This window comes from Littorina saxatilis, linkage group LG12 (assembly GCF_037325665.1).
Source record: "Littorina saxatilis isolate snail1 linkage group LG12, US_GU_Lsax_2.0, whole genome shotgun sequence".
NCBI classification, from domain to species: domain Eukaryota; kingdom Metazoa; phylum Mollusca; class Gastropoda; order Littorinimorpha; family Littorinidae; genus Littorina; species Littorina saxatilis.
In genome coordinates, this window is record NC_090256.1 from 12,346,661 (window position 1) to 12,359,963 (window position 13,303).

General features: G+C 41.2%; 1 protein-coding gene and 1 long non-coding RNA gene across 2 annotated transcripts in view; one reads left to right on the forward strand and one right to left on the reverse strand.

The window, feature by feature from the left end:
- The first annotated feature begins 554 nt into the window (after window positions 1-554).
- LOC138981269 (uncharacterized) lies at window positions 555-3,855 on the forward strand. Its single transcript, XR_011460602.1, has 3 exons — window positions 555-1,212; window positions 1,861-1,967; window positions 2,927-3,855. It is a non-coding gene; the product is annotated as an uncharacterized lncRNA (long non-coding RNA).
- A 4,651-nt stretch (window positions 3,856-8,506) lies between these two features.
- LOC138982748 (corticotropin-releasing factor receptor 2-like) overlaps window positions 8,507-13,303 on the reverse strand; it is a 178,876-nt gene continuing 174,079 nt past the window's right edge. Inside the window, exons 11-13 of the mRNA XM_070356080.1 lie at window positions 11,234-11,369; window positions 10,671-10,712; window positions 8,507-9,630 (exon numbers count right to left, since the gene is read on the reverse strand). Of these exons, the coding sequence (XP_070212181.1) occupies window positions 9,394-9,630; window positions 10,671-10,712; window positions 11,234-11,369 (415 nt within the window). The 3' untranslated portion in view covers window positions 8,507-9,393. The remainder of the gene's footprint in view (window positions 9,631-10,670; window positions 10,713-11,233; window positions 11,370-13,303) is intronic.

The window sequence follows — 13,303 nt, forward strand, 5'->3', positions numbered from 1 at the left end:
TACTGTACACGACCTGACCACACAGTTATGCCTATTCAAATGCGCGTAGCAAAATGTGCGTTTGGAATCTTCTTTTTTCTATGGCGGTACTGACAATATCGTTATTGAAACAATCCCAGTGCATTAAGGGATTTATAGAGCAAATCTCAAAAATAATTTTTTAACGAAGCGCAATAATGAATTTTCTGGATTTGCTCTATAAATCCCTCAGTGCACTGGGATGTCTCAATAACGTAAATAATGAACTTGTACGTACAGAAGATTGTTTGAGGGCAAAAGTAATAGTTTATTTAGGAAGAAGCTTCTTAATGAATGATTAACGCCAGTATTGATCTTTTCTTTTCTTCTATTTGTTAAAGGTAGTCCATATCAAAGGACACACACTTACTTTGACATTTTGTTATTGGTTTTTTGTTTGCGCTGGAAAGAAGGGGAAAACACAGATTAAATGTAACAATTGAAGTCTTAGCTGTCTTGTATAGCCATGTATGTGGATAAAAACTTGCCCCTTTTAAGCGTCAAATTTAGAGAGGTTATTATGGTTTGTTGTCTCTTCATAGTCCGGAGGCCAAGCAGGTCTATCGTTCAGTTCCGTCGGCTACCTCTTCGTACCAAAATGTTTTGGGTTAAATCCGTTAAGGGATTTTTTCTGATTGATATTTTGTGTGCTAGTACTTTGGGGATCATATAATAAACTTATGAGAGCTTTTAACAGTTCGTAAATTTACGACTACGAAAACGTCTTTTTACCACAGCGATTTTGGAGTGACGTCCCTTTAGTTCTTCAAAATGACGGCAAACGCATGCATTTTACATTGCGATCAAGACTCTATTTTTCGAGAATTAACGTGTTTTACGGAGGCTAAATGGACTACCACGTTGCGATCAAGTGAGCAGTGGATTTCCTTAGACGGTGAAGAACGTGTAATCGCTGAACAAATCTTAGCGTTGGAATCCAGAGCGGTAACGAGTTGCGTACACTTGCACTAGATCAAGTTCACAAACAAACGAAGGATTGCGCAAACCGAATGGCGCGTGGAAAAAGGAAAAGCTACGGGTGTTGTTTCACCAAGAAAGAGAACACAACGACAGAACGACAGCAGAGCTTCAACAACCAGGAGTGAGCATATCCTGCCTCCTCTCTGTATTTTGTGCAGAAAAAACAAAAACAAAAAATCAGCCGGGAAGTGGGTGCCAGAAAGACTAATACAGGTTAGTTGAACGTTTTAGTTGCATTGTCATGACTCATGGGAGCATAAGAGTCAAAACTATTTGATTTATTGCTTGCTTGATTATTTACTATTTGCACCCTAATTATGTGACCAAAATATTGTTGCTTTCTACATTATGAAGCCAATTTAAAGGGGAAGTCTTGGGTCAAAAAAAATTCCAAAATGTTTGACGGTCCATGAAGCATTGTTTAATTAACAGTACAAATTCAAAGAGCATGATAGGCTGGACTATCTACTCAGCGATAAGACAGCTTTGCGTTAGAGCGCTCAGTACCCACTCATCGTTGCAAGTTGTAATAAGTCGATGTTCAGATTAAAATGCAGTAGCTACTAAATGCCTGCACAGGTGCAGAGTTTCAGAAGATAAATATGTGAGCATTAATCTAGATTCAATTATTATAAAATAGTAAATTGCTTGTGTGTGTAGGGGGGGTGATGGTGGTGGTGGTGGTGGTGGTGGTGCTGGTACTAATGCAATACATGTCGTGTACATTGTCGTATGGTATGATAAATGATGAGTGCTAAATTCTAAGAATCTGTTATATTACAATAAGGGTTTGTGTCAATTAACTCTTCTCTTCCCCGTTGAAACTCTTTATAATTTAATAGCATCACATTTGTTCAACAGGGAGGACCGAATGCTGACATATTCTATGAAGCTGCTGTGCGGTCCAACAGACATGACATTCTACGTGACATCCAGTATAAGCCAGATCTTCTTGCCGTGGAAGCAAAGTAAGCGTATTAATTTGTTACTCCCCCACTCGGCTCTAGCCACCATCAAAATTGTTCAGGGGGGGGTTTGGGGGATTATAGAATAGGAAAATTGTCGAACATTTTCTTTGACCCAGGACAATTGCTTTTTTAAAATTTCCAGCAACACCTATGCACATACACACTCTCTCACACACACACACACACACACACACACACATAGTGTGCACACACACACACACTCGCGCATGCTGACACAAATTTGTGATTTAAAAATAAAAATGAAGTTTTTTGCATTGTAATGGGCTACTTCGGAAATGAGTTTGTTCCCAGCGTTAGCGGAGACAATGACATGGAACTATGAGCAACCAAGCATAACTGACACACCTGACTTTCTCGCCCTTGCATGTAATAGTCTCCCCTACTATATGGAGCAAGCTCTTTTCCGGATAAGCCATATATTAACAAGTGTGCCGCGGTAAATTTTAGAGCCAGGACATTTCGACCTATTGATTTCTTACAGTCAGGTCAAAATGACCTATTGTCCTCTAAAGCTGGCAGTGGCAGCAACACTGCATAGATGTACAAATATGGACTGTTTTTACTTCAGAGGTCCTAAGGGAGAGGACACTGACACCTTTTCCTTTTTTTAGTAAGCATATCAAATATTTTAGGGAATTAAATATTTTATTAGAATGCACTGCCCTCTCATTTACACTGCGACGATAACCTGAAAAGGTTCCTGCGGCATATTTATCCTGATCCTAATCCTGACTAGGGTATGCTTTGGGATTTGTTGTTCAGATGAGTTTGTGTGGACCGATTGGTTTCAAAAAAGACCAAATCCCAGGCCAATCCCTGCAGAGGAGAAACAAAATAACGGAGCAAACACACATACACCCACACACGAAAATAAAATCAAGCAAAGAAAGAAAAAAGCTTGACAACTTGTATGTTTATGTTGGTGTTTGTATGTGCAGTATGGCTGGCTGTTGAAGGACGGCAGTTTGGAAGTGAGATGGATGTCTCAGCCTGCCATTCCCCCCGCTGTCACTGAATTTATCAAGTGTGGCTGTAAGACGGGATGTGCTGGAAACAAGTGCACCTGCCATCGCAATTCGCTAAAGTGCACTGAACTGTGTGCATGTGTTGGGTGTGTAAACGTGCAGTCTGTGGAGGAAGACATTGACAACCCACCAAGTGACTGACTCAGAGACGGACTTTGAAGGGGAGATGGACTATCATGGAGACAGTGATTCAGACTGATAATAACTCTCAGATACTGTGTATAAATGGGGGATGGACTACAGACCGCAATTCGGACTGATAATAACTCAGATACTGTGTGTAAATGGGGGATGGACTAGAGACCGTACCGCAATTTAAACTGATAATAACTCTCAGATACTGTGTGTAAATGGGGGATGGACTGTGACAGAGACCGTAATTTGGACTGATAATAACTTCAGATACTGTGTGTAAATGGGGGATGGACTGTGAAAGAGACCGTAATTCGGACTGGGAATATCATCAGATACTGTGTGTAAAGGGAGATGGAATGTGAAAAAGTCAGTGATTCGGACTGGGAATAACTCTCAGATACTGCGTGTAAAGGGGGGATGGACTGTGAAAGAGACCGTGATTCGGACTGGGAATATCATCAGATACTGTGTGTGAAGGGAGATGGAATGGGAAAAAGTCAGTGATTCGGACTGGGAATAACTTCAGATACCGTGTGTGAAGGGGAGATGGACTGAAACTTGAAAGATACCGTGATTCTGACTGGGAATAACGATGATGGACAACAACGTATGTGTTGCGTGGATCAGGCAGCCAAGAGGGATCATTGTGCGTAGATAGTACACTTTATATGGTGTGCAGTTGCCAAGTATCGGTGTCTCCACTATTCATTGAGTGATCAAGGGAGACAATTTTTCAGTTTGGGTAAAACATTTTTTTTTTGATTGCTTACTTAACCTAAAATCACTTACAAACCCCAATTATTAGTCTAATTATCAAGTGTCAACATATATTTTAACATTTCTACCAACTTTAGTATATGTTTTTGAGTTAAAACATAAAATGTAAAAAAAAAAAAAATTACCCCTTTGCGTCAAAACTTAAATCACAAAAACCAAAAAATCTCTAACCCTAGATGATACCCAAAGTACTAGTACCTCAAAATGTGATCTACTGTGGGTGTTCTTTCAAAATATGACAACAAATTGCTATCTAATTTACTGTCCGACGGAATCCTTTTTCTAGGGCTTTAAAACTGGCTTGGCCTCCACACTATCAGCAGTTAGTGCCATTCCGGCATTCGAGACAGCATTTAGAGTGAACGCAGCCAGGAGTGTAAAAACAAGTTTAAAAACCCAACTGTTTAGACATGTGCACGTTACCCAGACAGGTAAAATGTGGCGAATGACATTGTTTTGAGCGCTCTGGCACTTTTAGTTTGTGAGGATCTGTCCATATTGGGGGTCTCCTTCTCATTGTTCATATGTCAAAAATATTACTTCAGTTTGTTATGCAAGGCGTCTGACCGAGCACTTTTCTGTTCCCTTACTTTCACGAATGTTTGTACAAAATCATACGAAATGAAATCTCAAACAATTCAGACATATGCATTCAGCTATAACTAGTTTGAATGGAAAAATAAACGAAAACACATCCCAGCATTATGAACAACGAGCAAGATAACTTCTTTTTTTTTCATTAATAGGGCAACAACAACAAAAACGCGCAAATATATTTATTACTTAACAACAAAAAAGACCTAGACGATACCGTCAGCTATTTAACGCACAAGTTGTTTGTTGTTTTGGTCATCACTTGAAAAGAGAGTATTCATTTTGTTTAAACAAACAACACGCACAAGCACAGTGTTTTAACATGGCAAGTAACAAACAGTATGTATACGTTTTAGCATGCTTTGACATTGTTAGATTAAATTCTCACAGAGATCAGTTCAAACATTTTACTGTCTTTAATTCGACCTGTTTTTTGCAGATTATGCATTCGAAAAACACAAGATATGACAAAGTTAAACACTACTTTCTGTAGTAGCGTTTCTTTTTCTTTGCAACGTTGAACATTTTAGACACAGTAAGAATCTTAACACAATAAAGAAACACTGTTCACCACTGTGCGACTTCTAGCTTTGTTTTCTTCATTTAATCCATGATCCAGATGTAAGTAAGCCTACCACACATGTTTATTATTGATTATTTACATTTGAATCGTTTGCAGCTGTCGTCTGTAATTTTCATCCAATATTTATTCAAAGTAAGATGCTGAAGTTAGTATTGAGAACCAGAACCAGTTGTAACAGTTAAGACAGTCAAATTGGCACTTGCAACAAATAATCGTTACAAGAACAACGTAAACCACAAAACTGACCCAGACAATTTATGACTGAGATCGTTTGTTGCCAAGAATCAAAATATGTTATTCTGTCGTACCCAACTTCAAAAATTCCTAATTTTGCAATAGTACTGGATGACAACAAACCCCTCCATAATAAGTGAAAGCTATCAATCATTGAGCACGAGCAAGTCACACCGACAACAATAGAGGTCAAAGAAGCTGTACATTGTAGTCAAGACGGGCACCTATACATGTAGATATGACGTCACCCGTACGCGTACTAGAAACTTGGTTCATATTCACCACGACTGAAACCGAAACGCGTAGCAGATGATCTAATCGCATGTGGCTACTTAACCTTCGCCGGTGGTCGTGGGTCCGTGTGGACCCAGAAGGGTGTTTAATTGCAAATATCTCTTAAACTAGTTGGACTTTTTTTAATGAGCTTTTAAGAATGCCTCAGGCACCTAGAAAGCTCTTATGTTCTAAAAGATCATTAAATTTCAGCGAGAAGTAATTAAAAAAAACAAAGGTCAAATTTAGACTACAAACGGAAGGCATCGTGGGGCCGTGCGGACCCATGTTTTTTCAAAGAAGGAAAAGCGTGCATCCCCTTCCGTAGACGCCGTAGGGCCGTGCGGACCCATGCTTCTCAAAGAAGGAAAAACGTGCATACCCTTCTGTAGAGGTCGTGGGTGCGGACCCATGCCTCTCAAAGAAAGACAAAATATGCATACCCTTCCGAAGACGTCGTGGGGCCGTGCGGACCCACGTCTACAGAAGGGTATGCACGTTTTTCCTTCTTTGAGAAGCATGGATCCACACGGCCCCACGATGTCTTCCGTGTGTAGTCGATTACCCGGCCTGGCGAAGGTTGAAAGAAAGCGTGCCCATGCTCATATCTGATGCTTCTCACTGCTGCATTTTGAGAATATGCAGCACATATATGCCTGACACTCCTCCTCTTCTTCTGCTTATTATTATTTGAAAAGCTGCACGATTCCTTTTTTACTAAAAATGTGTGCGGGAGGGAATATCTTCTCTCTTCGGTGCGAATGAATCCACCCTCTCTCAACTATTGTTTCCTGAGAACAGCACATACAATGCCGGTATTGCTTACCCTACGCCTTTTCATGATAGTTTAGTGTGCGTAAATCGTACAGATGGAGAACAGATCTTCCTCTTCTTCGTTCATGGGCTAAAACTCCCACGTTCACTCATGTTTTTGCACGAGTGGATTTTTACGCGTATGACCGTTTTTACCCCGCCATTCAGGCAGCATACGCCGATTTCGGGGGAAGCATACAGGGTATGTCCGTGTTTCTATAACCCACCGAACTCTGACATGGATTACAGGATCTTTTCCGTGCGCACTTGGTCTTGTGCTGGGATTTGAACTCACGACCTTCTGATTGGGAGGCCGATGTCTTATCCACATATCAACATCGACAATATGAAAGGCACAGTACGCCTCCAGTAAACCATCACAGATACTCTCAGGCTTTTATACACAGTACACACACCCTTTCATTTACACACTCACCGCTTTTGAACATTCTAGGTGCCCTACGTAAAGAGCGAGCAATTTTCAAAGAATTAATGTTGCGGATTGTCTGATAACAAAATCGGACGGTGCGTTTTGGCGCTAGACTTAACTTTTAAAATCTAAATAATAAATTGACAGCTTGTTACACAAACATTCTTAAATCATAAAAGAATTCTTTTTTCATCAAGACAAGATCAGTACAATTCGAAGTTTTGAAAGTTTGAAAAAAGAAAAGCCCGGAAGCAGGGTCACGCAAGGTCGTGGTTCTCGTAGCAGACGACGGTAATGCCTATCGCCAGTTCCTCTGAACAGTCAAAAGCCATCGCTAGAGTTCGTGTGAATCACAGTCGTTTGGTGCGTTTAGATTCAGAGGTACATAATAACGTGCTGTTGCAGATAAGCTTACAGCGAGTCGCATTGGAAATCACAAACTGACGACTACATTGTGAAAAAAAGGAAACTGGATCACACGGGTTCAAGATGGCTCAGGGGTAAAATAAACCACGCAACAACAACAAAACTCTGTGAAAATTGCTTGCTCTTTACGGAGGGCACCTAAGATGTTCTCAAGCGGTGAGTGTTTAAATGAAAGGGTGTTTGTAGTGTGTGTAAAAGCCTGACAGTATATCTGATGGTTTACGGGAGGCTTACTGTGCCTTTAACAAAAGCTTGTAGGTTTCCGGCAAAACAAACGACTTTTGAGAGAAATATTCAATGAACCTTGTGTTTTGTTTGTTTAAAAATTCGTGTGCAGCAGAACACACGCTTTGAATGCAAAATTGCGGCTGCCTGATATATCAAAGATGAGCTCAATTTCTTATCTCAGTAGTGCTTCTTTGTTTCTCCTCATCATACAATTTGTTTTGGAAATTGACCGTCGTCAATACCATAAAGCAATCACACAGTGAGTCTTATATCAAGACTCACAAGTTGTTTTGTTTACAGACTCCCAACTCCAATAAATACTAATAAAAGTGCCTTTTCTGCATTCCCGAAACTATTATGTGTGCTCGAATCAGGACATTTCCCAGCAGTTTTATCCTAAATTATCACCTCTGCCCGTCACACATGAGAAACAAGAAGAGCAAACGCTCGATCGAGTCACTTTCGCAGTTCTGAATATTATATGAGGCATCAGATGGACAGGAAGAAATTGCTATTCACAACACAATGAGTCACGTTCACATAAAATTTGAGCCCGGTCACTTTTATAGTTTCCGAGAAAAGCCCAACGTTAAGTTGTGTGTTGCCGAACAGAAAAGGCTAGTTATCTCCCTTGTTTTTCTGATAACGTTCGTAAAAGGCTACAGATGTAAATACTTTGATGTAAAGAATAATCCTACAAAGTTTCAATCACATCCGATGAACTTTGTCAAAGATATAAAATGTCTAATTTTTCCTTTGACGCTGACCTGTGACCTTGAAAAAGGTCAAAGGTCAACGAAACCATCGTTAAAGTGTAGAGGTCATTGGAGGTCACGACTAAACAAAATATGAGCCCGATCGCTTTGATAGTTTCCGAGAAAAGTCCAACGTTAAGGTGGTGTCTACGGACGGCCGGCCGGACGGCCGGCCGGACGGCCGGCCGGACAGACTAACACTGACCGATTACATAGAGTCACTTTTTCTCAAGTGACTCAAAAAGCATGTTCAGCCTTTCCGCTTGCTATTTTTCAACACGCACAGTCTGGGCCACAACAACAACTTCGCTACCCGTCATTTGCACCGACCACACATCTGATCAAAGCATCATCCTTTGTTTGGCCTAGCGGCTTCTCTATCAGACTGTCTTAAAAATATATCCGCGTGTCAGCTCGACTAGAAAAGGGAGCAATTCCATAACACTCAGAGTGCATTTCCTTCCACTTATTTTGAACATGTTTTTTTTATTCGAGTACTGTCTTGCACATGTCTTCGTGCTCAACACACCTTCAGTAAAGGCAACTTGTGCCCACTTAGCACATCTAAGAAACACAGACGTGTTAATCTCATGCCTGTTCAAAAAAACGTAATTAGTTTCTTCACAGAAGGGACATGAAATTAATTACATTTTCACCCATCTGTGCAGTTCCATCCTAGCCCGAGGTATTCCCTTAAAAAAAAACAAAAAAACAGACGTTCCGTCAGTTTGTGTTCACATTGTAACTTTCACCGGCAGGGCTCCGTCAATACTAATGTACATTTGCCGCACACATGTCTCTTTAATCACCAGGAACATTCTCTCTCAGCCTTGGGGACTATATTTCTGTCATCCATCAGCACTGACCACAATTTTCAAAGCCTGCAAACTCACACCGTATCTTCATCATGAGCTACACGTCTCATCGCCGCACTGATACTCATCTCCTCAGAGTGAATAATGGCTCCACAACTCTTGTCTCTCTCTAACCAATATTGTTCTCTTCAGCTTCCGGCGGATATATCCACAGTGAACAATCGTCCCACAATTCCCTCTGACTTTGTTCAGCATGTTATCTTCCTCTTCCAGCGGATATACCACAGTGACAAAATCCCACAATCCCCTCTGACTTTCTACAGCATGTTCTCTTCCTCATCCGGCGGATACACAACGGCGGTAGTCTCGCTGTTGAAGGGCTTCTCGCGAGAGGCGCCGCCGCCATTGCTGTGTCGACCATTAGAGGAGGTCATGGGAAGGGCGTGAAAGCTGGACCGACCGGGGGAACCGATAAAGGAGGATTTGGTGTGTCGTGTGAAGAGGCCGCGACTGTCTTGAATGCTGGACAGCTTCTTTCGCAGCAGCGTTTGCACCTGCAATACAAGAGCGTACCTGCAGAATATTATTGCGGCAATAAGAGCTGAGGCTACTTATAGGGAGGGTCAAAGACATGAATGTTAAGAACAGTATTTGTATTGTGTGTGTGTGTGTGTGTGTGTGTGTGTGTGTTGTGTGTCTGTGTGTGTGTGTGTGTGTGTGTGTGTGTGAATACTTGTACGTGTACGTGTGCGTGTGTGTGTGTGTGTGTATGTGTGTGTGTGTGTGTGTGTGTGTGTGCATATGTTTGTGTGTGTGTGTGTGCGTGTGTTCTTTCTTTATTTGGTGTTTAACGTCGTTTTCAACCACGAAGGTTATATCGCGACGGTGTGTGCGTGTGTGTGCATGCGTATTTTACAGTGTTTGTATTCGTATTTTTACATGTACATGTGAACATTCGCTACGCTACAGTAATTCAAGAACGGGTAAACAAACAGCGACAGGAAACGCAACATTGGAGCTGTCCAGAAGGCGTAGTTTGGAAAATTGGGATAGGTTGGAATGGTCAGAGTACACCGATAGCGGAAAGAAACACTACTGAACGGCTGAGACAGACTGGATGACCGGATGATAGACAGTCAATCACACATACGTAAAACTGCTAATCACTCCCATCCCCACATTTTCAACAAACAAACAACCCTCATCTCTAACATCCCCCCCCACACACACACACACAATATCTCTCTCTCTCCCCCTCTCTCTCTCTCTCTCTCTCTCTCTCTCTCTCTCTCTCTCTCTCTCTCTCTCTCTCTCTCTCTCTGTCTCTCTCAATGCAAACGCTTGTAGACTAACAACCACACACAAAGGCACCCACAGTACCAAAGGAAACAAAGCGTCCTAGCAGGCACTAGCACACATAAACTGAAGATCAAGGAGGAACAGAAGTACATAGAATTAACTGTGCATTAATTATATCGAAGTGCTTTTCTATATATTTGACCATAAACCATAACAAGTGTTAAATAAAAACAACAACGAAAGGCACCTTTCATATCCACGAAGCGCAAAAGGTGTGACAAAAAACTCGACATACCTCTCCGTTCAAAAAGCAGTAGAAAATGGCCACAAGCAAACCCTGTGGAAGACAAAAAGCAAGACTGAAAAACATTATAATTCCCCAGAACAGATATCATTCTTGTAAAACATACTTTTTTCATACCTGCATATAAACGTTACGCACATTATTTCAGATTAGCTAGAAAACCTGCAGCCAGTATCCCACTCTCTGGAAGCAGAATTATACTTTTTGTTATCTCGACTTTTACCCACCAACCTGTGTGTGTGTGTGTGTGTGTGTGTGTGTGTGTGTGTGTGTGTGTGTGTGTGTGTGTGTGTGTATGTGTGTATGTGTGTGTATGTGTGTGTGTGTGTGTGTGTGTTGTGTGTGTTTGTGCGTGCGTATATGCGTGTGTAATTAAGTGCGCGCGTGCGTGCGTGCGAATGTATGTTTGTGTGTGCGTTGTTTGTGTGTGTGCTGTGACGTTTCTTGCAACCAAGCATATTTTCCTCTCACGAAAACTTGACCTATGAACAACGATTAATAAAACTGTTGTCATGCTGAGCCAATCTTGACAGCATACATTGGAGATATCTCACCTGCAATGGCTGCAGGACGGCATTGACGTACTTGAAGGCGCGGAACAGGTCCTGGTCCTCGCTGGGCGCGTAGAACATGAGTAAGTAGGTCAGCCCCAGCAGTGGGAACAGTACCACGATTGCACGGGCCGCTTTCCTGTTGGTTGGAATAGATTCATGAATGAAAATGTTGTCGGAAAATTATAAGGTTTGCGCGTAAAACATGGCTAAAAAGCTTCACGACTGCACGTGCCACTTTCCTGCCCATTGTAATGGACTTATGGATGCAAACATGAATTTACAAAAAAAATCAAACTTATTAATTGAGGTCAAGGGAACAGCACCAAAATGACACGGAACGCTTTCCTGCGAACAAGAATTCTGTTTTAGAACATAACTAATATTTTCTGTGAACAACAATCGCCAACTAGAAATGGACGGAACAACTACATAAGCATGTCATGGGAACATGATGGAAGTAAAGTTCCCCGTTTCTGCGAATAAAAACAATTATGATAATACTTCCTGTAAAAATGACTTGATACAAATAGAGAAAACAACTAATAAGGTCAGCCAGAACAGAGGGAAGCGGACTTTGATTGCACATGCCGTTGCCGTGTAAACAAATAAACAAAACTTTAGAAAAACACTGTTGTAAAAGATGAATGATACAAACTTGTGTCCAAAATGAATTTAGTAAGGTAAATAGGTAGGATAAGTAAGTAGGATAGGGCCAGTAAGGGGAACATGTCTACGATACCACAAATTATTGTCCTTCCCAAAAGCGTAATTAGGATTTATAGATACACGATAACAACTTATCCGATTGGTATATTAACCCCCCCCCCCCCCACACACACACTAACCTTCTTCATCGCCCTCCCTCACACTCCCCACTTAAAAAAAAAGAGCGTTTACAGGGCCTAAGAAGTGATTTGTTTGTTGTCATGCCACTTCTTTTTTTCACTTGTACAAACTTAAGTTTGTCTTGCAACGTAATATTATGATTGGAAGGAGAAGTGCAAATTGTATCAATTTAACAGCAATCTGATTTCTTTGTTGGGGGTAGAGTTAAAAGGGTACAAGATGTTTTCTGTACACGACAGTTTACGTAAGGAACTGCTTCTTACCCTCAAGAAGCGTTCTCTTCCTATTACAAAGCAGATATATTTTAAAAATTAATAAAATGTGCGGCTACACAAAACACATCACCATCTTCACGAAATGTCCCGTCAAAGGGCAGATTTCTCGTCAAGCGCACTAGTACTCCGGAGCCTGTAACACTTTTGTCAACGACTTTATCTCCGGCCAGAAACACAGTTCTGAGCAAAGCTCTGAAGCAGATTCCTTCTCACGGCGCAATCTACACAAGACAACATGTTTCAGACGTGGGTCTGCTGACAAAAAACAAACACTAAACGTTTGAGATCACGCAAAGCTTTTCGGCCATTCTTAACCTGTTTATAACAAAAACCGACTGCAGCTTTTCCGCACTCTAAAAAGAAATGTTGTTAAAGGGACATTTCTTCCCGTGTAGACGGTACGGCTCAACATATCAGTACGATCTGGCTAGGCGTTTGCATGCAATAAGACTATCCCTCCACTTGGACATATACATTTATTCATGAACTTTTATATCATGCTAGTGTGTTTGTATACGCACTTAATCTGAGGATATTTTATTGGTTCTAAGTTTAACTACGATAAAGAGAGGAGGTGAGAGAGATAGTGTGTATGTGCGTGCGTGCGTGCGTGCGTGTGTGTGTGTGTGTGTGTGTGTGTGTGTGTGTGTGTGTGTGTGTGTGTGTGTGTGTGTGTGTGTGTGTATGTGCCGTGAGAGACTGCTTAGGATTTGTAGATGTGTTTTAGTGCAACTCTAAATTCTTAGTAAATGTGATACGGTTTAGTGTTGTTAGTTTTAAGTGCAATCCTTAACTCTCAGCAAATGTGATGCATTTCATGTCTGTGATCGCTTGACACTGCATGGCAATTTTCCTTGTTTTTATAAGGACAGTAAAATTAAGAGTCTTTGAGTCTTTGAGTCTTTGAGTCTATACAGTGGTACCTGCCATGTGTGGTCCCTCCAATCGG